Here is a 22,453-nt window from a genome sequence, read left to right as displayed (position 1 = left end):
ACTTACAATAAACCTTTGTTATGGTGATCCGATCTGTATCCTTTATTACAAAGAAGGGATTGCCGTGCATATTTGAATAAGGGCATGCCAGATATATTACTTAAAGTATCCCAGAGAGCAGTGACACAAAGGTCACAAGACAGGCTATTCAGCTCAAAGTGTAGGTGCGGTTTTATACAAGAAGGATTTATACTGTTCTAGTCTTGTTTAGTCAAAAAAACTAAAACACCACAAACATGGACATAGGACTTTCAATGTCAACACTTTTACTTTGTGTATCTGAAACAGTTTATGCAGTTATTGTAAATATGACATTTTGTGCTTCAGGGTGAAATGGCATTTACATACAGTGTTATTTCATGTAAGTAAGAGTGTCACCTCCGCCCAAAACGTAAATAAATATAGGCTTATTGACGAAGAGGAAAATCAAAAACATCCTGAAAAGATGTAATTAAAACAGTACACTGCTGCCGGTTAACACGAAAAAACTTTAAGGTGTTCATCAACATGTTTTATACAGTAGCTCAAGCTTTTGGTGCCACTGAATATTGGATTCTGCTCATCGTCTCTGCTCTTTAGCAACTCTTGGTGTACAAGCAGCATCCCCTCTCTCGGCTGTCGTATCTAACTAAAATGGCTGCATGGTGACTTCCATCTACTCAAGCTTGAAATCTCAAGTAAACAAAAGAGAACAAGTCAGAAATATGAGTTTAAGAATAAGTACATATATATAATATTATATATATATATATATATATTACGTGTATTTGATCTTTTTATAAAGTTTGCATATTTTTTACAAGTTTATAAAAAATATGCAAACCTTGACAGTTTTATAATCTTAAAGTAAAAAAACAATGGCTTAAAATTAAACAAATGCAGCAATGAGGCATATTATAAAAAGGCCTTCATAGGGTGCAAATCTTTTCCTAAAAATTGAGACCTGAACAAATTGTTTTCTGTGGGCTTATTTGTTGCAAGACAATTACATATTGCATGTTTCTTTCCATTAAATAACAAAATTGGAACTTGTCAAAAATCGTAAATAATACATACACCCTGAAAATAGCATGTCAGAAAATGCAACTAGATAATTTGTTCATTGCTGCTGTTGAGACTGATCAAGTGTGAATGGAGGTTGTCTAAAATTTCCTGCCTATAGCTGCTAAATAGTAAATTCATGTATCACCGAATTTGATCAAGCTTTAGATGTCATACACAAACAGATATTAACCAGGTGAAACTGTGGCGATGAAGTCTAAAGAAAAAAAAACATGGCCAACATTAAATTTGCCAATAAATGGTGGTGTATTTCAGAAGTACAAAAGTTTTTCTTTTAGGTGGCATAAAACACACAAAGTGTTTTTGGTCAGACTGACAATGTCAGCAAGACATATCACAGCACACAACATGAATAAAGAAACAGCTTTACCTACAAACCAGTCAATACAGTGACATAACCTTTACTTTAAACTTTGCACGGCAGTTTAATTTGCTCCCCAGAATTTTGAAGTCAGTGCCAACAAGGGCATTTCATTTGGACCCTGGCACATTTTTTTAAGCTAAAGCATGCATCCGTTCTCCGAACTTTCAAAACAGTAAATACAGTAGTAACAATGGCAGGTCGATTATCTCAAACTGACTGTTGGCCCCTCAAAGAAGTGCAACTTTATTGTTGTCTTTCATTTAGTCAACCTTCAGCATCCCAACAACTGTAGACAGCGAGTGCATTCGATTTTCTTCCCTCTCAAAAATGTTTCTATTACTCCATGCAAGCTTTCCTTCCTATACTTTTTCTTAATCTGTAGATCTTATCTCCATTCTTTTTCATAAAATCTTCAGTAGAAGCTCATATGTTGCATTGATGATACCCCACGACAGCAGTGAACGATGGTAATTCAGGTGGGCTCCTCTGAAAAGCATGGCCAAGCTGCAACCCCTTTCTCTCCACACTGTTAGCAGCACTTTCCTGAAGGACTGGAATTCTCCACCAACCTGAGACTGAGCTCGGGATTTTACTACATTTAATGGATAGAACATAATGCCAAGGGCTGCTCCCAGCAGCCCTCCACACACAAAATCAATAACCAAATGACCTGCCCGGCTACTGGCCTCTGGGAGTCTCTCCTTGATCGGTCCACGGAGCCCAAAGAACAGAACATTACTAGGGCCATTCCGGAGAAGTATGGGCACAACGCCACGGTAGCATTCTCTAACACCATACTCAGACAGAAGTGTTCGGAAGGTGTGGGCAGTGTTGTTGAAGCGGCCATGGTGCCGGTGGTCTTGTAGGAGAGTCTGCACACGCTCAAACGGTGCCAGGGTGGCCTCTGCTGTTCCTGCCAGTACTGCAGCAAAGCTTCGAGTGACTAGTTCTGGCACGCCACTGCCATCCCCCAAGTCTAGTAAGACTCTGGAGAAGTCCTGGTACAGGCCAAACATTATCGCTACAGTAGTGCTCTTTTGGAGTAGTGGGGGCAGCAGGCCCCGGTATAGATTCCTCAGCCCATCCCTCTGGAGCTGCTGAACCGCCTCAATTGCTAACACACCATGAAGCTGCTGGCGAAACAATACTTTCTGGATGGGAAAGGTAATCATAATGTTGCTAAAAGCTGCAATGGAGCCACAGACATAGTGCTTCCCATGATGGCTCAACCTGGTACTCAGCAGCCCAGCAGGCAACAGGGTGTGACCTTCAGCCAGTGTAGTCTGAGACTGTGGTGTCCGGGCCGACTCAGAGCCCATCGTGCTAACGGCCATGAGGGACTCAGTGCTCCAAAGCCTGCTCCTTCAGCATCACATCAGTGCCACGCTCTTCTGTGAAATTTATACCCTGTGAAAGAAAGGAATAATAATCATCCATACTTCATTGTCATTGTGTTTGTTAATCCATTTCTTTAATTTAATGATTTTCCAAAAAATAATGGGAACAATGAAATAAAAATAGAATGCAATCATTTGCACAAAAAAAAAAAAATCCTTAACAATGACAGATTTATGATGTGCTCTTCGGTGCATGCAGTAATATACTTTACGCAATAATGTTGTTTGCATGATAGCTTCTGACAAACTGAGACTTGTAGTTGTGTCCCTTTCATACCAAATCATAAAACCATACGTTTAACTATAATTAAATGTAATTAATTAAGTGTAGTTTTACTGAGATTGACGTGTTAGAAACATGATAATCAGGGGGAAGGTTGCTCTTTTTGTCTTTGAACAGTTTTCAATTGACTACATGCTTGAAATCCTTAAAATGAGTAAATACTTTTATTTTTATTCGCATATCCACCTATATGTGTACATACAATTCAGCAAAATGTTAAAAATGCGTTGTCACAATCTACATTAGGTAGTCTGTACAGGCTAGATGTTGACATATAAGGACAACTAAACTCAGTCACCTGCTGTCAACTTGCATAACCAGACTGTTACATGTTGGATAAGGATCAGCTGAGTCATGGTGGAGAAGAGCACAACTCACGAATGCCAGTTCTCTGAAACTCCCCTTTGTATTAATTTCTTATTAAATAGCAGTAGTAACAAATACTCACTTGAAGGTTATTGTACTCTGTATCCCAGGCTACATGGACATTTGCATTTAAACCATTCAAGTTTTGCAATTTGTGGCAACAATAACATCTCTTCATTTGTGGATGAAACTAACTTGTACGATTTTATATAGTAAAGAGGTTAAAATTCAAAATCTACATGTGAAAACTTCATATTACAAAAGTAATATATGAACACGTTCCAAATACTGATGACATCAGTAAATCATCATAACTACAATGTATTCTGGCTCCTCTCCTCCTCCACAGCATTACTGCCTAAAAAAAGCTATTCTACGCCAATGTGCAAAAAACTTCTACATATCACTGAAACAAGGTTGTGCTTGTTTTTGATAAGTTTTAGATAAGTGTCAAAATGTGTTTTGTCAATGGAAGGACTCCATGGGGGTTACCGTGTAAGCCAAAAAAGGTGTGTAAGGTGTGTGTAACAAAGGGATCTTGATGTGGGAGTGGGGATAAGGAGAGGGTGGGAATGTACTTGAATGTACGCTAACCACTGCACGGTGGCGCAGTCGCCTCATAACACGGCGGGTCCGGGTTCGAGTCCCACTCTGTGCGGAGTTCGCATGCTCTCCCCGTGTCCGCATGCTCTCCCCGTGTCCGCGTGGGTTCTCTCCGGGTTGTCCGGCTTCCTCCAACCTCCAAAAAGCATGAACTTCAGGTTGATTGGTCGGTCCCAAATTGCCCGTAGGAGTGAGTGTGTGTGCGTGTTTGTATGTCTTTGTAAGTGGCTCTGTGGTGCACTGGTGTCGTGCCTGGAGTGTCCCCCGTCTAACGCCCTATGCCAGTTTAAACTTTATTTTGAGAACAAATAGCCCTAAAACACAGTAATCTCCCTTGCCTTTGGAGAAGAAATAATCCATTGATGGAATAACCTGGTCATCCAGTATATTCAGGTAATCAGATGATCTCATTCTTTGAACACACACTGTTGTTGAACCTAGACCTGACCTGAACGGACATATTCCAAGATGACAATGTCAGGATTCATTGGGCTAAAATTGTGAGGGAGAGGTTCAGGGAGCATGACACATCGTTTTCATACATAGATTGGCCACCACAGAGTCCAGACCTCAAACTCATTGATATTCTTTGAAAGAAGAATCTCAATGAGTGCTGGAGATGGCTTTACATAGTGGTCAGACCCCATGATGATAAATGCAAGATATTGATGAACAATACGGAAAAATATTAGATCACTGGATGGAAATAACTCTTGTGATATTGCATTAACTCATCAAAACAATATCCCAGTTAATGCATTTTGTAATCAAAGCTAAATGAAGTCCAACAACAAATGAGAGGGTGTGACTTTTTTGGATGGCGACTTTTTTTTTTTGACCAGGCAGTGTATAACGTGAATGGTCTTGTTTGTCTTGTTCTTTTAGAGTTAAATAAGCTAGCAGCTCACACACATAAGCAACAGCAAGACAAAACACACAGACTTGTAACCAAGGTGATACCAAAGGTAGTTTGAATATCTTGAGTACATAAAACATGTAGAGCGAAGGGGGTGCATACAGTACTGTAACAGTAGCAATGACAAGCTGGTGAGGTCATTTAAGGTCATATACATATAAACTTAAATACCTTGTTAAACAAACAAAGGAATCCATATACTAAGAAAATCTTATAAAACTACTTCTGTAATGTGACTGTGTAGTAACGAATTTGAAACTCGGGGAAAGGAACATTCCCATTACTCAGGATTGAAAAACAAGTCAGAGTATTATGATAATGATACTATTACTAAATCAATGGATTTGATTGATAGTTAACAACCCTTCTATATAATGTAGATTTTCCTTACAGTACTTCCTATGATATTATATTGTGGTGTCATACTCGGTTTTCCTGCCACACAATTAATGCGACGGCTGACACAAACATAAACATCAGTGTAACACTCAGACACAAAACACGTTTATGGTCGTAACGCAGAGCTAGCTAAAGTTATTAGCTCAACAAAACGCCCATGGGCTAGCATACCCTGACATCGAAATGCAAGTGTGGTTAGCTTCTTTAGCTATCTCAATAGTGCTAGTTGTTTGGCCTGCGAAGCTATATTAGCAAAAGTTCGTCAGCGTTGTTTTCATTGTAAAAGAAAAGGTTCAAACGAGCATGACACCAAGTCATGGCATTTTTCATCAAAACAAGTTAAATACATAACATGCTAAATGGCTAACACTATTATAGCCAAAAAGGAGAAGCGGGGATTGACAAACGGTTGTAAGCTTCATTTGCAGGAACTAAAAATCAGGGAGCAAAAGAGTGCCTCGTAGTTTTGGTCAAGCAGCCGCAACGCTTATAAAATAGTCGTTACCTGTAGTGCACACTAGTTGCTGTCCTTTAGCAGTAGTTATTGACGGAGTGATCAGGGCACAACTGTAGGTCGTGTCGTGAATTCCCGGCCAGCGCCAGTGGCGGACGGGGATGACAGCAGAAATTCATTTTAGACGCAGGCGCAGTAACGGAAAAGTCCGTGTAAGGGACGGGCCTGCAGCTGACTGTAAACGGGCTTATTGCAAATTTAACAATATGGAGTAAGTATGGGTAGTAAGAGTGGGTTGGCGAAACGTCGCTATACTTCATCGCTTAGAAATACCTAGAAACAAATAATTTTCGCCTTGTTTTGGTACGATCATTTGACCTTTTGAACACTTGTCGTAAAGAAGGAAGTAGGGTCATTTTCACGACAGTGACGTGAATCGTTGTCGAGAACGTGAAGGTAAATAAAGGGTTATCCGACTTTTGCCGAAGACTGGTTTAAACAGTATGTTCGCGTTTTCTCAAGATGTGTCTCTGTGTTTAAATAAGAACATTCAATAATACAATATCGTTTGGAGAACTACTCTACCAAAAATGTCAATTCAAAGTCTCATAGGTAATGCTAGTTAGCTGTGTGTTGCTAGCAATATTACAACAATTCAGATACAAAGGTTGGCTTTAGCTTAATATCAATGTTAGTAACAACTTTCAATTCAAATTTATCCACCTATGCTTAAAAGAGACGCGTATACATTAAAATAGAGCGGTTTGCGGATTTGTTTGTCTCCATCGGCAACGAAATATCAATTCAAGCAAAATGTCAGCACAAAAAGACTGCGAATTTTTGGTGAAACGGGCCCGGGAACTGGTCTCTGATGATCCCTGTGCAGCCAAAGCTTGGCTCATAACTGCCAGAACCCTTTACCCTGCAGATTTCAACATACAGGTAACATCAAGACGTAACTGAGCTCCTTGATATTAATCTGTTTGACATTCACCTCATGTTTAAAACTTGTGTAATATGGTCAACATGTTTTTACAGTATGAAATGTACATCATTGAACGCAACGCAGAAAGGACTGCTTCGGCAGGGAGACTCCTGTATGACATGTGAGTTCAAGTGCACTAATTGTTCTGATTGTGGTTTCACTGTCACATGCCTTACTGAGTCTCCTGAGTTCATACTTGGCGCATATTCCTCTGTCGTTCAGGTTTATAAACTTTCCAGATCAGCCCGTTGTTTGGCGGGAGATAAGTGTCATCACGGCTGTGCTGCGAAGCGACTCTCAGGACAAACATGCACAGTTTCTACGAGGTAAGAACTTCATCTGCCTTGCTAACATACTGATCAGTGAGTTACTTGAGCATCATACTTGAGCATACATTGCCACTTCTTTCCCACCATGAAATGTTACATTTTTTACATTTAAATTGATCTTTACTATATGAATATCTACAAAGGGCTGTTTGAGACTTTACCTGGTCGTGTCCAATGTGAGATGCTATTGAAAGCCACAGAGCAGTGTTTCAACACTTTGGAGAAAGCAGAGATGCTGCTCCTTCTTCTCAAGCGTTTTCCAGAGTCAGTGGTCCAACATGGGGTATGTAGTAATAATGTATAAATTGACATTTTACCCTAGTATAATTAGAACTAATTAGTCATATATAACATTTTACTTAATGTTCAGATCAGTCTAGGAGAAACATTATTGGAGGCAGAGGCATCAGAGAATGTTGAGACTCCTGTTAACTGCTTTAGAAAACTTTTTGGTAAGTGAAACTTACACTCTATTCAGTTGAAAAGCCCACTTACTCTGTGCTATCCCTTTCACACTTAGTATTTTTTTTTATTATTACAGTGTGTGATGTTCTTCCTTTGGTCATAAAAAATATGGACATGCGCTTGCCAGCCAGTCTGATGCAGAAGTACATGTTGAAAGCAGCTGAATTCTACATTGGCTATGTTACCCGTGGACCCTCACCTGATGTACAGAAACAGGGTAAAGTTGTACTGGTTGATGCTATATTGTAAATTTCTATAAGTGCTAAACCAATGGGATTGTTTTAAATTCAAGCATTGGTTGTTGTGCAGGAAGGTTTATGCCCCTACACCTGTACATATTTTCCCTGCCTGCCTGACATTTCATATCTATTGTTTTTGTTCTTTGACTCAGGCTCTCAAGAAAGTGGGTCATTAAAGTCACCGAGTTCATCCCGTGGATCCCAGCGATATGTGATTGATGGCTTGTCAGAAAAATCATCACTGGTTGCAGAACCTTGGGAGAGGTTGTTGGAAATCCTCTCAGTCGTTGGAGTACGCTGCGAGTGGCAGGGAGACAAGGGACAGAGGTAGTCTCAAAGTTCTGCTTATCAATCGGCCTGCAATGTTTTTCACGCATGTTTTTTTTACGGACAGGTCTTAATGGGCACACCTAATAAATTTTTGTTGAATATTACTGTCTGAAATTAATGTAACTAATATGACAAGACTGCCATAAATTCCCTTTTCAGTCAAGCCAGGCAAGTTTCCTAGTAATGCATGTATAACATTTTTGTAATATAAGAGTTAGCAATAAACATAGAATATTAATAATACACACATTCATTAACAACTGAATAATTAACTAAACAATTTCAGTGTCAAATATCTCAAAATTCAAGTCCATCGTACACAAAATCGAAGTGAAATGACTGATATTCCTCTCAATACTTACATGTTATGCACACAGGGACATGTGTAGCAGTGTTGTTTGAAGGTGAGTATAAGTGCTTTTAAGAAGGTGTGTGGCTTTATTTGTGTGTGTGCGCCTCTTCTAGGACTTATGTGGACATGCTGCAGAGAGTGAAGGAGCTGTGTTGCTACCTGCCCGGTCTAGAAGGAGACACAAGATCCCGTTGCTGTAGTCAAATTGTGATCTATGCTGCACTTGTGCTGTTCCGCAGTGCCTTCTTATATGTTGCAGCTGTACAGCCTGCACTGTTTCAAGGTCAACCTCTACCTCTCTGAAGAACACAAAATTCTCTGTTAATTTTGCATCAGGTTTTTCACTATGTCATATTTTATTTGAATCATTTCATAATAAAACTTGTATATATGCTTGACAGGCGTGAATGCCTTAAGTTCGGGGCCTTGGATCCTTGTCGAGGATTTGAGTTGTGTGTATAATGATGTGGAGGTTGAAAGAGGAGTAGTGAAACACACACATAAAAAACGCAAACTGGCAGATGGGAGAGAGAAAACAATGGTGAGGACAGATCAGAAATCATTTCGATATTTTTAGTTGAATTGTATGAAACTTGAGAAAGACTGATTAATCACTGTTCCTGTACATGATTGTTGTCTTTGCTGTCTAGTTTTAGGATATGTGTTGGTATTATATATGTATTTTAATTGTTGTTAATGTATGTGTCATTGTAGAGCTCAGATGATGAAGAAGGTTTGGGAAAAGGTCGAGGTCGCCATATTTTAGTAAACAAAACGGAGATGCCCAACTGGTCAGAGACTATGGACAGCTTCCGCACAGCGAGGGAATGCTGGGATCTTCTCCACTCCCACGACGGCCTGGAAAGTGGTAAATGACTCATCTGCCCATACATAGGGACCTGGCACTCTGTAACAGTATCATAAACTATTAAGCACAACATCTGAGCTTTCGAATTCAAGTTTCATGAAGATTTCTTTAATTCTGATTATAGAGAGATTTGGGAAGAGTTTTAATCATTTCAATTTAAAAACAGAGTTCAAGAAGATCTGTGCATCTTGGAAGACAGACAGCTGGCTGTGGTTCAGAATATTCCTCACTGATATGATCATATACCAGGCAAGTCATACACAATGTTTATATCCCTGGTTTGTGTTTCTTCTTGTGTTTGGTAATTACATCCCGCGAAGCGGTGATGTACTGTATTGTAATTGTCAGTGTTTGTGTGTTCATCCATCCGTCCACCAAATATCTTCACAACCGTTGCAGATAGAAAGATGAAAAAAAGCACATTACTCAGGCAGCAAAGGGGAGGAAAATGACCTTGATCATGAGAAAAGTAGGTCAAGGTCAAATTTCAACTTTAGTACAATTTTTTGCACATATCTCAGGAACCGGATAAGACAGAAAGACGAAAGAAAAGGCGTTATATTCAGGGAGGCAAGGGGATGAAAAGTAAATCACCTTGAAAAACTAGGTCAAGGTCGAATTTTCACTTTTATACCTTTTTAGGTACACATCTCTGAAATCTGATGAGATCTAACCACAAAACAAAAAGCTACATCTTCAAGAAGCCAGAGGCACAAAAATGTGTGGGTCAGGGTAAAGTTTTGAATTCAGGTGTTGCAATCTCTGACTGCCTTGTTTCATACTGGATTTAATCAAATGAAATCTACTAAATTGACATAGAATTTTTTCCTGACACATTTCTTCCTTGAAGATTAGGGGTCTCCACAATCCTTCCAGTTTTTAATAATGCATTGGACAGTTCTTAAGACAATTTTAGTAGTTTCTGCGGTCTCCTTAGATGTTTTCTCTGCTCAATGCATGCCAATGACTTGACCCTTCTCAAACAGACTAACATCTTTTCCATGTCTTTCTACAAGGTTGTGAGAAGCAACTCATTGCACCAATTGAGTTAAATAACACGTTGCCAGCTGAAAGATAAACACCCATTCAGTAGTAATCCAATAGGAGGCTTGTATCTATTTGCTTAGTTTAATCCAGGGGGTGACTTTTTTTTGGCCTGCAGTGCACATATCGTAGTACCTCAAGATATGAGCTGTCCGACATACGTTATTTGAGATACGAGCTGTCGCTCTGTCCATATTTTTGTTAGAAATACGAGCATAAGCCAAGACACAAGCCGGGCTGCGGGACACCGCTGCTAGTTGGCGGATGGATACAACATCATGAGACCAGATCTTCTCTTTTGTGAAGTAAAGACATAACATGTGTGCTCTTGACTTTTGTGTTTATTTTCATACTTTATCATTGTTTACATAACATATCATTTATGCATACATATAATTTATGTATATACTATATATAAAAATAAATATACTGTAATTATTTTTATACATATATTAAAATTTGGGGAATGGTGGTTATGAAACATAGATATTTCGTAATGTTAAATGTTTCCATGTTCTGACGAAGTGTGTGTGTTTGTTTGTGTGTCTGTAGGGACAGTATCATAAGGCCCTCTCCAGCCTGCACCAGATGGCTTCAGTGCAGCAGCCCCAGCCTGGGCAGCAGAGCGCCTCAGGTCAAGTCAGTCTGGAGCACCACAGGGCCCTCATCCAACAGGCTTCCTGTCACTATGCACTGGGAGAGTACAGGGTACACACACACACGCACACAAAATCATAGAGGCGTAGAACTTCCACATTTGTGATATTTATATACCATATCAGATATTAAACATACATGCTATTATGCATCATTATTTGACATGACACCTAAAACTACAGAAGACAGCAAAATTGAAGAATAATTATAATGAAATTTGGGTTGTGTAAATTGTCTTGTATTCTTTCATCAGCTGGCCTGTGAGAAGTTGCTTGATGTGGTCAGTGGGATTGTTCCCCCAACACATCCAGTAACAAAGACCACAGAAGATTTTGGTAAAGTCACTACAAAAATAAGGAAAGGTAAAGTCATCTGATGTTTTTGGAAAACAATGTTCAGCCACAGATTCTGACCTATGAACAGCTTTTAATTTGTTATACGAAACTGAACTCATCTGATAAAACTTTTGTACTCTGTGCAAAAGAGCTTTATATTAAGTCAACAGTCATAAATTTGCAGGCCTCATATATTCAAAGTACTGGCAAAGGAAGATTACCTTAGCTGTTATCATTGGAAATTAAACGATTCAATGTGTTCTTGACAGAGGAAAAGAAAAAGTTTATTGTTACATATTTATTGAGTGTTTTATTTTTGTTCTCTTCAGGTAATGACCTGAGATTGTTTCCATGCACCAGCAAAGCTGTGTTACCTTTCTGTCTCCAGCTGATGCTGGCTTGTTTCAAGGTAATGAAACTTATTTTTATGTAAATGCATGAAACATTGGTATTAAATCTGACATTCCTGACCTGCTAATGTGCTCATTTTGTGTATGAGCTGCATATTTTGACAGCAAAGTGCACTGTTCCAACTTGTCACTCTAAATTATTCAGAAAGCCGGTGATGCCCATGACTCTAGTTATGTCTGTGCAGTGGTACTGTCTAAACAGCAGTAGTGTTTAACCAGCCAATAAGCCACAGAAGAGGAAGAGTTTTGAGTTTGGATATCTTGTTACTCTTGTTCAACTTCTTTGACTGATTGCACAAGAAATTCAGAGCTTTTAAATTATTTGCACACAAAAATGAATTTGGGTGGATGCCGACAGCTGAAATTGTGAATTGACTTCACGCCAGGTCTAACAAGTGATGAAAAATGCTAAATGAAATACTCAGTCTATTGTTATGGGATTTTTAAGATAACTTGCTTAATCACCATCCATTTAAATCTACAAAATCATTCACCTGTATTGTCTTTGTGTCACAAATGGCTGAATATGACTATTATATATTATATTTGATTTTCAAGTGTTATTGGAATGTAATGAGAGGAGTTGAATGTGACTTTATGAATAACTCTAGTACACCTGTCACAGAAATAACTACTTCTGAACTTACTGTGTGGGTGTGTGTGTGTGTGTGTGTGTGTGTGTGTGTGTGTGTGTGTGTGTGTGTGTGTGTGTGTGTGTGTGTGTGTGTGTGTGTGTGTGTGTGTGTGTGTGTGTGTGTGTGTGTGTGTGTGTGTGTGTGTGTCCGTACGTGAATGTAAACTCAGCATTGCCGTTACAGTACTTTGCTGCTCATGATGTTTTTCTCAGATTGCCAGGTCTGCATTACCCTTTTTCTGTTTTCCATTCTGTCCATTCAGCTCCGTGCTTTCACAGACAGTCGAGATGACCTGTCACTCGGTCATGTGGTGGTGCTTTTGCAGCTCGACTGGCCACAGGGTGAGATGCTGTTCTTAAAGGCAGTTGATAAAATCTGTCAACAAGGCAGTTTCCAGTATGAGAATTTCTTCAACTATGTCACCAGTATCCTTTTTTACTATATGCAAACACATTCAGCTTTTCCAGATGGTTTGGCAAATATGATATGAGAACCAATTACTTGATGGTATTTTGCATTTATGGATGTTGATTTCCATAAGTTCATGATTTTGTACTCAGACATTGACATGCTGGAGGAGTTTGCGTACCTGCGCACTCCAGACGGGGGGAGGATTCAACTGGAGCTGCTGCCTAATCAGGGAATGCTGATCAAGTAAGCAACTCGGTTTCAAAATCTTTTCAGTTGGCATCGTCACTTTGCACACTCCCGTTCTGTGGCTGTTTTCAAAGAGAACAGTGCTATTGAATGATCTGTTGACATGGCCTGTGGGAAAAAAGGATACTTTGAACTACAAATGCTGTTAATGGAGCTGGCATAAGAAAAAGAAGGGTTCGCAGTTAAAATAACACTTCTATCAAACTCCTTCAGGCTGTAGAAGTTAAGACACTTGAATGCACCCTCACTGACTGAGAGTTGTTGAATGTTGCTGTCCCTCAGGAACCCTAGTCCCGCCCTGGGGGTGGAGTTAAATACCCTTCTGCTACAAGGGGTGCAGACGATGGACAGGTACCCCAGGCCCCTCCTCCCACAGCCCCATCTGTCCCCCACACCAATCACCCTTTGTTCATTCCCAGCGTCAAGGCTTGTCATTCCCCAGTTTTGATTTGGGCCTGTCATTTTACATCAAGAGTCGGCCGTTATTTGATTTCATGTTGGCGTTTGTTTCTTTGAGCCATTGCTCGTCTTTATGTGGCCATCACTGTTGTTGTTATTTGAGAATGATGTAGGTCTTGTGTAATCAACTTAGTTTTTTGCCCGTTCATAACACTTGATCTCATTTCATTTGTGGACATGTTTAATGTGGTTTTTGATTGTGATAAAACTTTTTTTGTGTACTCTTGATTGGCTGATTTATGGATGCAACGAAACTGTAACATGCTGCTGATATCATTTTGTTTCAACTGTGTAGATCATCTGTCTTTCTGTTTATGTGTTGTGATGTTTGACCACATATATATTTTTTTATCCTGTCTTTTGTTTTCCAGACATCATACAGTCACCCGTGGAATTACCAAAGGAGTGAAAGAAGATTTCCGATTGGCCATGGAGAGGCAGGTATCGCGCTGTGGAGAGAACTTGTTAAGTGTACTTCACCGTTTTTGCATCAACGAGAAAATCATCATCATCCAGTCTCTCCCATGACACCTGACTCATAAACCTTTTCTTCGCTGATATTTCTGGCACAAGTTTATAACAACTGTTACTGACTGGTGGGGCTTCTCCATTGGCACATGTGGAACTGAATCAACCATCACGAGTGTAACCAGGACAAGTTGTGCTGTGCTTCTCTACCAGCTGCATTGTTGTGTTGTCCACTTGTGACCCTACTTTTCATCCCCTCAACCAAGTGTGTGTTGTGCAACTCCTGCATTTTCTAATTGTATCTATGTTGTCATAAGTTTAGTTCCTTTCGTGTGTTTATTCAGCTGTAGGAGCTGTAATAATTTACTACTGTTGGTGCTTTTTAATAAAAGCCTTTAAGTAAAGAAATAACAGGATGTTTTTATTTTGATAATTTCCCTTAAAACATTTTTTCTCTGAATATGCAGTGAGTGGGAACAGAGCAGGGAACAGGTGGAGGAGGAATGAAGGTTAGCCGCAGTAAGACAGAGTACATGTGTGTGAATGAGAGGGACCCAAGTGGAAGAGTGAGGTTACAGGGAGAAGAGATCAAGAAGGTGGAGGATTTTAAGTACTCGGGGTCAACAGTCCAGAGCAATGGAGAGTGTGGAAAAGAGGTGAAGAAGCGTGTACAGACCGGATGGAACGGGTGGAGAAAAGTGTCAGGTGTGATGTGTGATAGAAGAGTTTCAGCTAAAATGAAAGGAAAGCTGTACAAAACATGAAGGTAGTTGGTGTGAGAGAAGACGATGCAGAAGACGGGGTTAGATGGAGGCCGAAAGGAAAAGAAGAAGACATAGTTTTTACACGACTTAATACAGTATTTTAAAAAAAACCCTGTTATAAATACAAGAACAAACAAAAAGTATTGATAAAAAAAGGCAATAGCTCATAAATTATCTATATGCATCTGCTTTTCTCCAATTTTTATACAACGTCTCCCTGTGTTACAAACAAAAATGATAATGGGTTTGAGGGTAATTCAACCATTACCATTACATCCTCTTTTTACTTCCCTTTGATTACAGCTGTATTGAAACAGGCTTTGTTTATTTTTTCTATCTTTATGGTGGGATACTTCACGCACAAAGTAACAACCATGGTTAAATTGATTCTTAATTTATTCTAATAAATCTTTTTAATGTATTATTGTTTTATTCCCTTATTGGGTGGACTAAAGATGTTGATCCTCCATTCAACATTGAGAAAAAAACTTTTGATTAAATTTCACAAATTGTCAATGTCATCTCTTCTGTGGTATCATGGGCCCCACACTGAGGTCAGTCAGGGTGGTAGATGACCATTTCCCAAATCAATTAACTTAACTCTCACTAATGCCTTGAGGCCGAGTGTATCCTGGGCAACTGCACTTCTAAGTATGAACAGCTATTGACACAACCTTTAATAAAGGAGAATTGAGAAACAGTCTTTTTGATAGGCTTTGACCTGTTATATCATCATGTGGAGGCTTTATCAAATATAACCACACACACACACACGCACACGCACACACACACACACAAAACTGCATTGTTTCATTTATGCTAGTAGTGCTACTGGTTCATTGGGTCTGTGACTGACAGCAAATGACCTTAATTGAATAAGGTCATGTATCTCCTATCATTTCGTTATGGTTACAGCAAGTCTTGGAATATCACTATAGAGGTGCTTTGTAACTTGTGGTCTTTTTTTTTTTCAATAAATTTTATGATGTACACCATCGCTTCTTTCTCAATGCATGTAAATATAATTTTACATAAGAAGAATGAAATTCAATTCAAGCACATGTTTTTCACCACACAAAAACACAATTTAAGAGTAAAATTTTATTATGTGTGTTGAAAACAGACAAACAGTGAGAACCGCTTCTTAGTCATGAAGGTGAGATCAGAGTACAAGCTAATTATTGACACAGGAGTATTCCCTTGTGTGTCAGTAATGTCTTCTGAAGTGTTCATTCCCTCTTTTAAAGCTGATCTACTATAAAGGCTGATTGTAGGACGACAGAACGTTTTTAGAATTATCATGAAAAACAATACAGGGAAACTCAAAAGGCTTAGTGATACAAGAAAGTGTGGATATGAGTCAACCTTCCTATGTGTGAACATTGTGGGGAGGGGCAGAACAGGAGCATAAGTAGAGAGAGATAGGGAAGTCTGACCAGGTTGTCACTTTGATACTGCAGCACCTCAACACTTCAGATGTCACTTTCTCCTAAACGGGATCATTCTTGTTCTTGCTCCCAGCATCACTGATCTCAGGAGGATTTATGATAATGAACAAAGCTATTTCTCTGACTGATAGCAGCTATCCCCTTCAACTGGATTTCTGAAACAAGGTAGACTGCTTCACTATGCTGAACCATCTTTTACCTCCTACATGTCATTGCGTCTTATTTCTGTTGTTGGTATGTGGTTGGAAAAAGACAGCCTGTTCTCTTGGGGAAGGCAGGAAGATTTGGCAACAGCCTAAGTTGGACCCAATTGCCAGAGTCCAGTCTTTTCTTCATGACAGCTTCCCCTCAGATTTCCTTTGGGGTTCAGGGACATCTGCCTTCCAGACAGAAGGAGCCTGGAATCAGGAGGGGAAAGGTCCATCCATCTGGGACCATTTCACCCACTCCACTATCAGTACTAATTTGGCTGTGGAGACTGCAGATGTGACGAGTGACAGCTACACTCGCTGGGAAGAAGATGTTCAGGCACTGGAGTATCTTGGTGTAAGATCATACTCTTTTTCTCTTTCGTGGCCCAGAATCTTTCCTGATGGAAATGCAAGAAGTCCAGCCAATACAGCTGCTGTGGCACACTACAGTCGTCTCATACAGAGACTTCTGGAAAAGAAAATTGAGCCAATAGTAACTCTCCATCACTGGGACGTGCCACAAACCCTGCAGGAGCAACATGGAGGCTGGAAAAATGAAACACTGGTGGGGCTGTTTGAGGAGTATAGTAAATTTTGTTTCCACACATTTGGGAAACATGTTAGATACTGGCTCACAATGCATAATCCATACCTAGTGGCAGTACAAGGGTATGGTACAGGTGGGCATGCTCCTGGAGAGACAGGGGGTCCTGCTGGCTCTCTCATTGTGGCCCACAATCTAATCAAGGTAAGTCCGACAGGGTCAATTGATAAATCTGTCAGGGCCTGAAGTATGGTTTGTAATAATGCTGCATGCTGTACATAATGGGCTGTAAATGTAAATGTCAGCATAGCGGGAATTTCGCTGAAGATACTTTGGACTTTTAGCGACAGTATCGGTTTATTTAGTGTCTGTATCCTCCATATGATTTTAAGTACACACAACGGTGAAACAAACCCAGACTGCATTGGTTCCTCCTGATGTTTTGTTGCAATCAAAGACATCAATAAACGGTGTAAAGATTGATTTTCTGCCTTGTGGCATTGAACAGCGGCAGCTCTGCCAAGCTGTACTTCTCACTTTTCATTTTATCTCTTCAATGACAAGTGGATCATATTTTATTTTGACAGGGTTATGATAAGTAAATGGAACACTTAAAGAGACTGTGTAAAGAAATAGAGGTCAAAGTCCGCCACATCAGCACATTTATGCTAAAGAGAAACAGTCTATGAGAGGAAGTCATTGAGATACGCCTCATTAAAAATCACTGTGTAGTTTACCATGGATAATATGGTTACATCCGTACATGTGTACAACACAGCACAAATAGTATGATTATATAGTAATTTTGTGGTGTGCAATTGTGTGATTACACAATCACCTCTGTTCAGAAGATGTCCTCCTGTTGTTTTGATCTTTATCTTCTTGCTCAAACTGAGGTAAAGCAACAACTGATATTTGTTAATCAATCGTTGCTCTTACAAAAGTTTTCAATGATTAAAATAATAATGTGTGTGTGTGTGTGTGTGTGTGTGTGTATGCGAGTGTATGTCTCTGTGCGTGTCTGTGTCAGGAAATGAATGAATGGGTGCCTGTTCTTCATCAAAATGCCCTCTGTGAAAGATGCCTCATTACTATTATGCACTACAGTGTATTTCATCATTAAAAATGTACCCGCTTTGATTTCCAGGCACATGCCAAAGCATGGCACACCTACAACACCCACTTCCGATCAAGTCAGAAGGGAAAAGTATCCATAGTTTTGGGATCCCATTGGGTTGAACCTCAAAGAGGCCAAGCCACAACTGCTAATGTTAACCTTTGCCAGGAGTCAATAGAGGCTGTTGTTGGCTGGTTTGCCAACCCTATCTTTGGTAATGGGGACTACCCAATCTCTTTAAAAATCAAATATGGAGGCCTCTTGCCCACATTCTCACCCGAGGAGAAGCTCTTGGTGCAGAAAACAGCTGACTTTTTCGCACTGTCCTTTGGCCCTAACAACCTCCGCCTTGGCCGAAGCCTTGTTCAATATGGGCAAACTGTGACCCCAGACCTGAGGCGCCTACTGGGCTGGATAAAGCTGGAGTATGGGGACCCAATGGTGCTAGTGGCTGAGGGAGGCTGGTTTTCTGAAGCCAGTGTTGGAAAAGAGGACACAGTGGCCATTTACCTAATGAAGAAGTTTCTCAACCAGGCCCTTCAAGGTAAGCAAAGAATTAGGAAGCAAATAAAAGACAGAGTGTAAAAAAACAACACAACATTTCCCCCTATTCTTAATGTTGTGTTTTCCTCTGCAGCTATTAAGTTAGATGGTGTCCAGGTATTTGGCTACTCTGTCTGGTCATTGGTGGATGGATTTGAGTGGACCGATGGCTTCACTGTTAGACGAGGCCTTTTTTACATTGATTTCAGTTTACCAAATCGAACCAGGACCCCGAAAACCACTGCTCAGTACTACAGGCGTGTTGTTGCTGATAACGGTTTCCCTAGTGATGAAACTTCCAGAGAGGTCAAAGGCCGTTTTCCCTGCAAATTTCACTGGGGTATTTCTGAATCCATTTTACAGGCAAGAGATAGAATCCTAGTAAACATTTCACACCAACAATACAAGCAATGTCTTTTTTCACCATGATGCTATTGTCTGTCTCCTTTGTTATTCTAGGTGCATTTCTTCCCTTCCTCACCACAGTTTACCGACACCCATTTGTACAGCTGGAACCTGACTGGAGATGGATCATTCCATCCAGTCCCAGGGGTGACAGTCCTCACCAGGCGAGCGCAGTGCACTGATTACTTGGCCATTTTTGACCATCTTCGCCTGATTGAGTCCACTGGGGCGTCTAATTATCGCTTTGCCCTAAACTGGTCACTGATTTTACCTGAGGGAGACCTTTCTAATGTTAACACTGAGGCATTGAGGTACAACTATTAGACTGTTTTTCACATGTGTCCTCAAATTACAATGAAGTTTTCTAAAGTCAACAAATACACAATCATCTGCTTTCCATCTCCTTTTGCTTACAGATATTACTCCTAATTATATATTCTTATTGCTTCTAAAAGGTACTACCGCTGTATCTTGACTGAACTCAAAAAACTGAACGTGGACGTTGTTGTTATACTCTACCACCCTACACACAGAGCTCCAAATATTGGTTTGCCTGGGCCACTGCATGCATCCGGTGGCTGGCTCAACTACAGCACAGTGGAAGCCTTTCAAGAATACGCAGTACTGTGCTACCAGCAGCTAGGAGCATGGGTGCCATACTGGATCACAATCAATGAGCCTAACAGACTGGTAGATGTGTATTCCAATGGGAATGACAAGAATTGGGCAGCTCATAATCTTCTTCTTGCTCATGCAAAAGCCTGGAGGCTATATGAGAGAGACTTCTCAAGTCAGTGGAGAGCACTGGTTTCATTGGCTTTACACTCTGACTGGGCTGAACCAGCAAACCCCTTCCTTGACTCGCATATAGCTGCAGCAGAGAGATTCCTTTTGTTTGAACTCGGTCGATTCTTAGACCCATTGTTGGGAACTACAAATGAGAAGCACAGCAAGGGTGACTACCCTAAGGAAATGAAGGCATACCTGGAGGGCAGAGCTGAAGAAGAGGGTATCTACGGATCCTCTCTACCTGACTTCACTGAGACTGAGAGGGAGGAGGTGAAAGGGGCATTGAGTTTTATTGCACTGAATCACTTTACCACCCGTTTGGTCTCTCCATATCCCCACAAACAGAAGAATTCACAGAAGAACCAGCCCCCTGATCACAGTTGTCTTCTTCTTTCTGATCCGACCTGGCCATTGTCTGGTCTGGGGCAGGCCCTTGTACCCTGGGGCCTGCGGAAAGTCCTAAACTGGTTGAAACACAGATATGGAGAGGCTCTGCCTATCATTATTACAGCCAGTGGTATAGATGACCAGGCTCCTCTGGAGGATAAAATCAGGCAACATTTTGTCAGGAGTTATCTACAGGAAGCACTCAAAGGTGAGACATCCATTTTCATATCTTAAATCTCTTTCAGTCTGTAAATTCTTAATGATCATCACTGATCCGTAGTTTGTTGTGTGAGTACAAATAATATTCAGAGTTAATGGCTGTGAGACAGGAGCACATGTCTTCTTCTTTTCCTTTCAGATTTTCCCTTCAGGGGTCGCCACAGCGAATAAGTTGCCTCCATCTAACCCTGTCTTCTGCATCCTCTTCTCTCACACCAACTATTTTCATGTCCTCTCTCACTACATCCATAAACCTCCTCTTTGGTCTTCCTCTAGGCCTCCTGCTTGGCAGTTCAAAACTCAGCATCCTTCTACCAATATATTCACTATCTCTCCTCTGGACATGTCCAAACCATCTCAGTCTGGCCTCTCTGACTTTATCTCCAACAGCTCTAACATGTGCTGTCCTTCTGATGTACTCATTCCTGATCCTATCCTTTCTGGTCACTCCCAAAGAGAACCTCAGCATCTTCATCTCTGCTGCCTCCAGCTCTGTCTCCTGTCTTTTCCTCAGTGACACTGTCTCTAGACCAAACAACATCGCTGGTCTCACCACAGTTTTGTACAGCTTTCCTTTCATTTTAGCTGAAACTCTTCTATCACACATCACACCTGACACTTTCCTCCACCCGTTCCATCCTGCCTGTACACACTTCTTCACCTCTTTTCCACACTCTCCATTGCTCTGGACTGTTGAGCCTAAGTACTTAAAATCCTCCACCTTCTTGATCTCTTCTCCCTGTAACCTCACTCTTCCACTTGGGTCCTTCTCATTCACACACATGTACTCTGTCTTACTGCGGCTAACCTTCATTCCTCTCCTTTCCAGGACAAAACTCCACCTCCCTGGCTTCTCCTCCACCTGTTTCCTCCTCTCACTACAGATCACAATTTCATCTGCAAACATCATAGTCCATAGAGATTCCTGTCTAACCTCGTCTGTCAGCCTGTCCATCACCATAGCAAACAAGAAGGGGCTCAGAGCTGATCCCTGATACAGTCCCACCTCCATCTTGAACTCCTCTGTCACACCTACAGCACACCTCACCACTGTCTTACAGTCCTCATACATGTCCTGCACCAGTCTAACATACTTCTCTGCCACTCCAGACTTCCTCATACAATACCACAGTTCCTCTCTGGGCACCCTGTCATAAGCTGGACAGAGTGCACATGTCTACCAGCAAAATAAATTTTATTGTCATGTTGCTTTCTACTATAAAAAGCTGAAGGCCATAAAAAAGAGGAGAGGAGAGATAACCAGTTCAGCAATAAGGCTTATCATTGAAGTGTTCAAAGTTTGCCCTTAATGGCCTGTAGCTTCTTCTCTTTGCACATAGCTGTTGTTTTTCACCTGTTTTTCCAACAATAAATTACAGCAAAACTGGTTTAGTCATATTGCTGGAAGTGGATGGGTGAATCTTATTTCACATTCATTCCTTTATCTATTTGTGTTCAGCTCATCAATTAGATGGAGTCAACTTGCAGGGCTTCTACATGTGGAGGCTGCAGGATCGACATGTGCCCCAGTTTGGCCTCTTCACCTCACTCCACCATCAATCCAAAGCTAAAGCCTCCACTACTGCTTATGGAGAGATCATCAGTCGTGGTGGTTTCCCTGAGGATAATACCACACAGACCTGCAGGTCTACTGAGCAAAATGAACCTTGCTATACATGTACATGGTTGTTAAAAGACAAAGCCATGCTGTTCTTTGGAGGTTGTCTCCTAATAACAGCTGTTATGTTGACAGCACTTATCATCTTTGTCATCACCACCAAGAGAAAACAAAGAAGATACAAGAGGAATGGTGTTAACAGGATGTAAAGGAATAGAAACAGGATGAGTTAGGACATTTATAGTGCTGGCTGTAGTGACACCATCATATAGTGACAAACTGTGAATGTGATTTTGTTTGTTCCAATAACGCTCATATATGTGCAGTTGACAAGAGAAAAGGAAGTATCCA

The 22,453-nt window shown here is 40.6% G+C and overlaps 3 protein-coding genes across 3 annotated transcripts; 2 read left to right on the top strand and 1 right to left on the bottom strand.

The window, feature by feature from the left end:
- Positions 1 to 148: 148 nt before the first annotated feature.
- slc25a51b (solute carrier family 25 member 51b) lies at positions 149 to 6,039 on the bottom strand. The gene is made up of 2 exons (XM_068325423.1): positions 5,896 to 6,039; positions 149 to 2,833 (listed from the first exon to the last, which is right to left on the bottom strand). Exon 2 carries the CDS (start codon positions 2,758 to 2,760, stop codon positions 1,828 to 1,830), a length of 933 nt encoding a protein of 310 aa, XP_068181524.1. The 5' UTR covers positions 2,761 to 2,833; positions 5,896 to 6,039; the 3' UTR covers positions 149 to 1,827.
- A 254-nt stretch (positions 6,040 to 6,293) lies between these two features.
- Positions 6,294 to 15,831, top strand: ints10 (integrator complex subunit 10). The gene is made up of 17 exons (XM_068325422.1): positions 6,294 to 6,786; positions 6,883 to 6,950; positions 7,052 to 7,155; positions 7,302 to 7,441; positions 7,529 to 7,610; positions 7,700 to 7,840; positions 8,015 to 8,189; positions 8,658 to 8,827; positions 8,946 to 9,085; positions 9,259 to 9,412; positions 9,579 to 9,661; positions 11,009 to 11,164; positions 11,367 to 11,475; positions 11,778 to 11,857; positions 12,756 to 12,918; positions 13,054 to 13,147; positions 13,981 to 15,831. Exons 1-17 carry the CDS (start codon positions 6,658 to 6,660, stop codon positions 14,135 to 14,137), a joined length of 2,145 nt encoding a protein of 714 aa, XP_068181523.1. The 5' UTR covers positions 6,294 to 6,657; the 3' UTR covers positions 14,138 to 15,831.
- A 638-nt stretch (positions 15,832 to 16,469) lies between these two features.
- Positions 16,470 to 22,311, top strand: klb (klotho beta). Its single transcript, XM_068326476.1, has 6 exons — positions 16,470 to 17,228; positions 18,172 to 18,685; positions 18,779 to 19,047; positions 19,144 to 19,400; positions 19,545 to 20,473; positions 21,944 to 22,311. The coding sequence occupies exons 1-6, from the start codon at positions 16,470 to 16,472 to the stop codon at positions 22,309 to 22,311; spliced, it is 3,096 nt and encodes a 1,031-aa protein (XP_068182577.1).
- The last annotated feature ends 142 nt before the right edge of the window (positions 22,312 to 22,453 follow it).

This window comes from Antennarius striatus, chromosome 10 (genome assembly GCF_040054535.1).
Source record: "Antennarius striatus isolate MH-2024 chromosome 10, ASM4005453v1, whole genome shotgun sequence".
Classification (NCBI taxonomy): domain Eukaryota; kingdom Metazoa; phylum Chordata; class Actinopteri; order Lophiiformes; family Antennariidae; genus Antennarius; species Antennarius striatus.
Note: the sequence above shows the minus strand (reverse complement) of the source record. Positions and strands in the feature narration are given on the sequence as shown.

What these genes read in the sequence shown, in the direction of transcription:
- ints10 (XM_068325422.1), top strand. Translation starts at nt 6,658, where the DNA reads ATGTCAGCACAAAAAGACTGCGAATTTTTGGTGAAACGGGCCCGGGAA. An exon ending in CTGCAGATTTCAACATACAG is followed by an intron (nt 6,787 to 6,882) that starts GTAACATCAAGA and finishes ATGTTTTTACAG; the next exon opens with TATGAAATGTACATCATTGA. An exon ending in AATCAGGGAATGCTGATCAA is followed by an intron (nt 13,148 to 13,980) that starts GTAAGCAACTCG and finishes TTTGTTTTCCAG; the next exon opens with ACATCATACAGTCACCCGTG.
- slc25a51b (XM_068325423.1), bottom strand. Translation starts at nt 2,760, where the DNA reads ATGGCCGTTAGCACGATGGGCTCTGAGTCGGCCCGGACACCACAGTCT.
- klb (XM_068326476.1), top strand. Translation starts at nt 16,470, where the DNA reads ATGCTGAACCATCTTTTACCTCCTACATGTCATTGCGTCTTATTTCTG. An exon ending in GTTAACACTGAGGCATTGAG is followed by an intron (nt 19,401 to 19,544) that starts GTACAACTATTA and finishes TGCTTCTAAAAG; the next exon opens with GTACTACCGCTGTATCTTGA. An exon ending in TCTACAGGAAGCACTCAAAG is followed by an intron (nt 20,474 to 21,943) that starts GTGAGACATCCA and finishes ATTTGTGTTCAG; the next exon opens with CTCATCAATTAGATGGAGTC.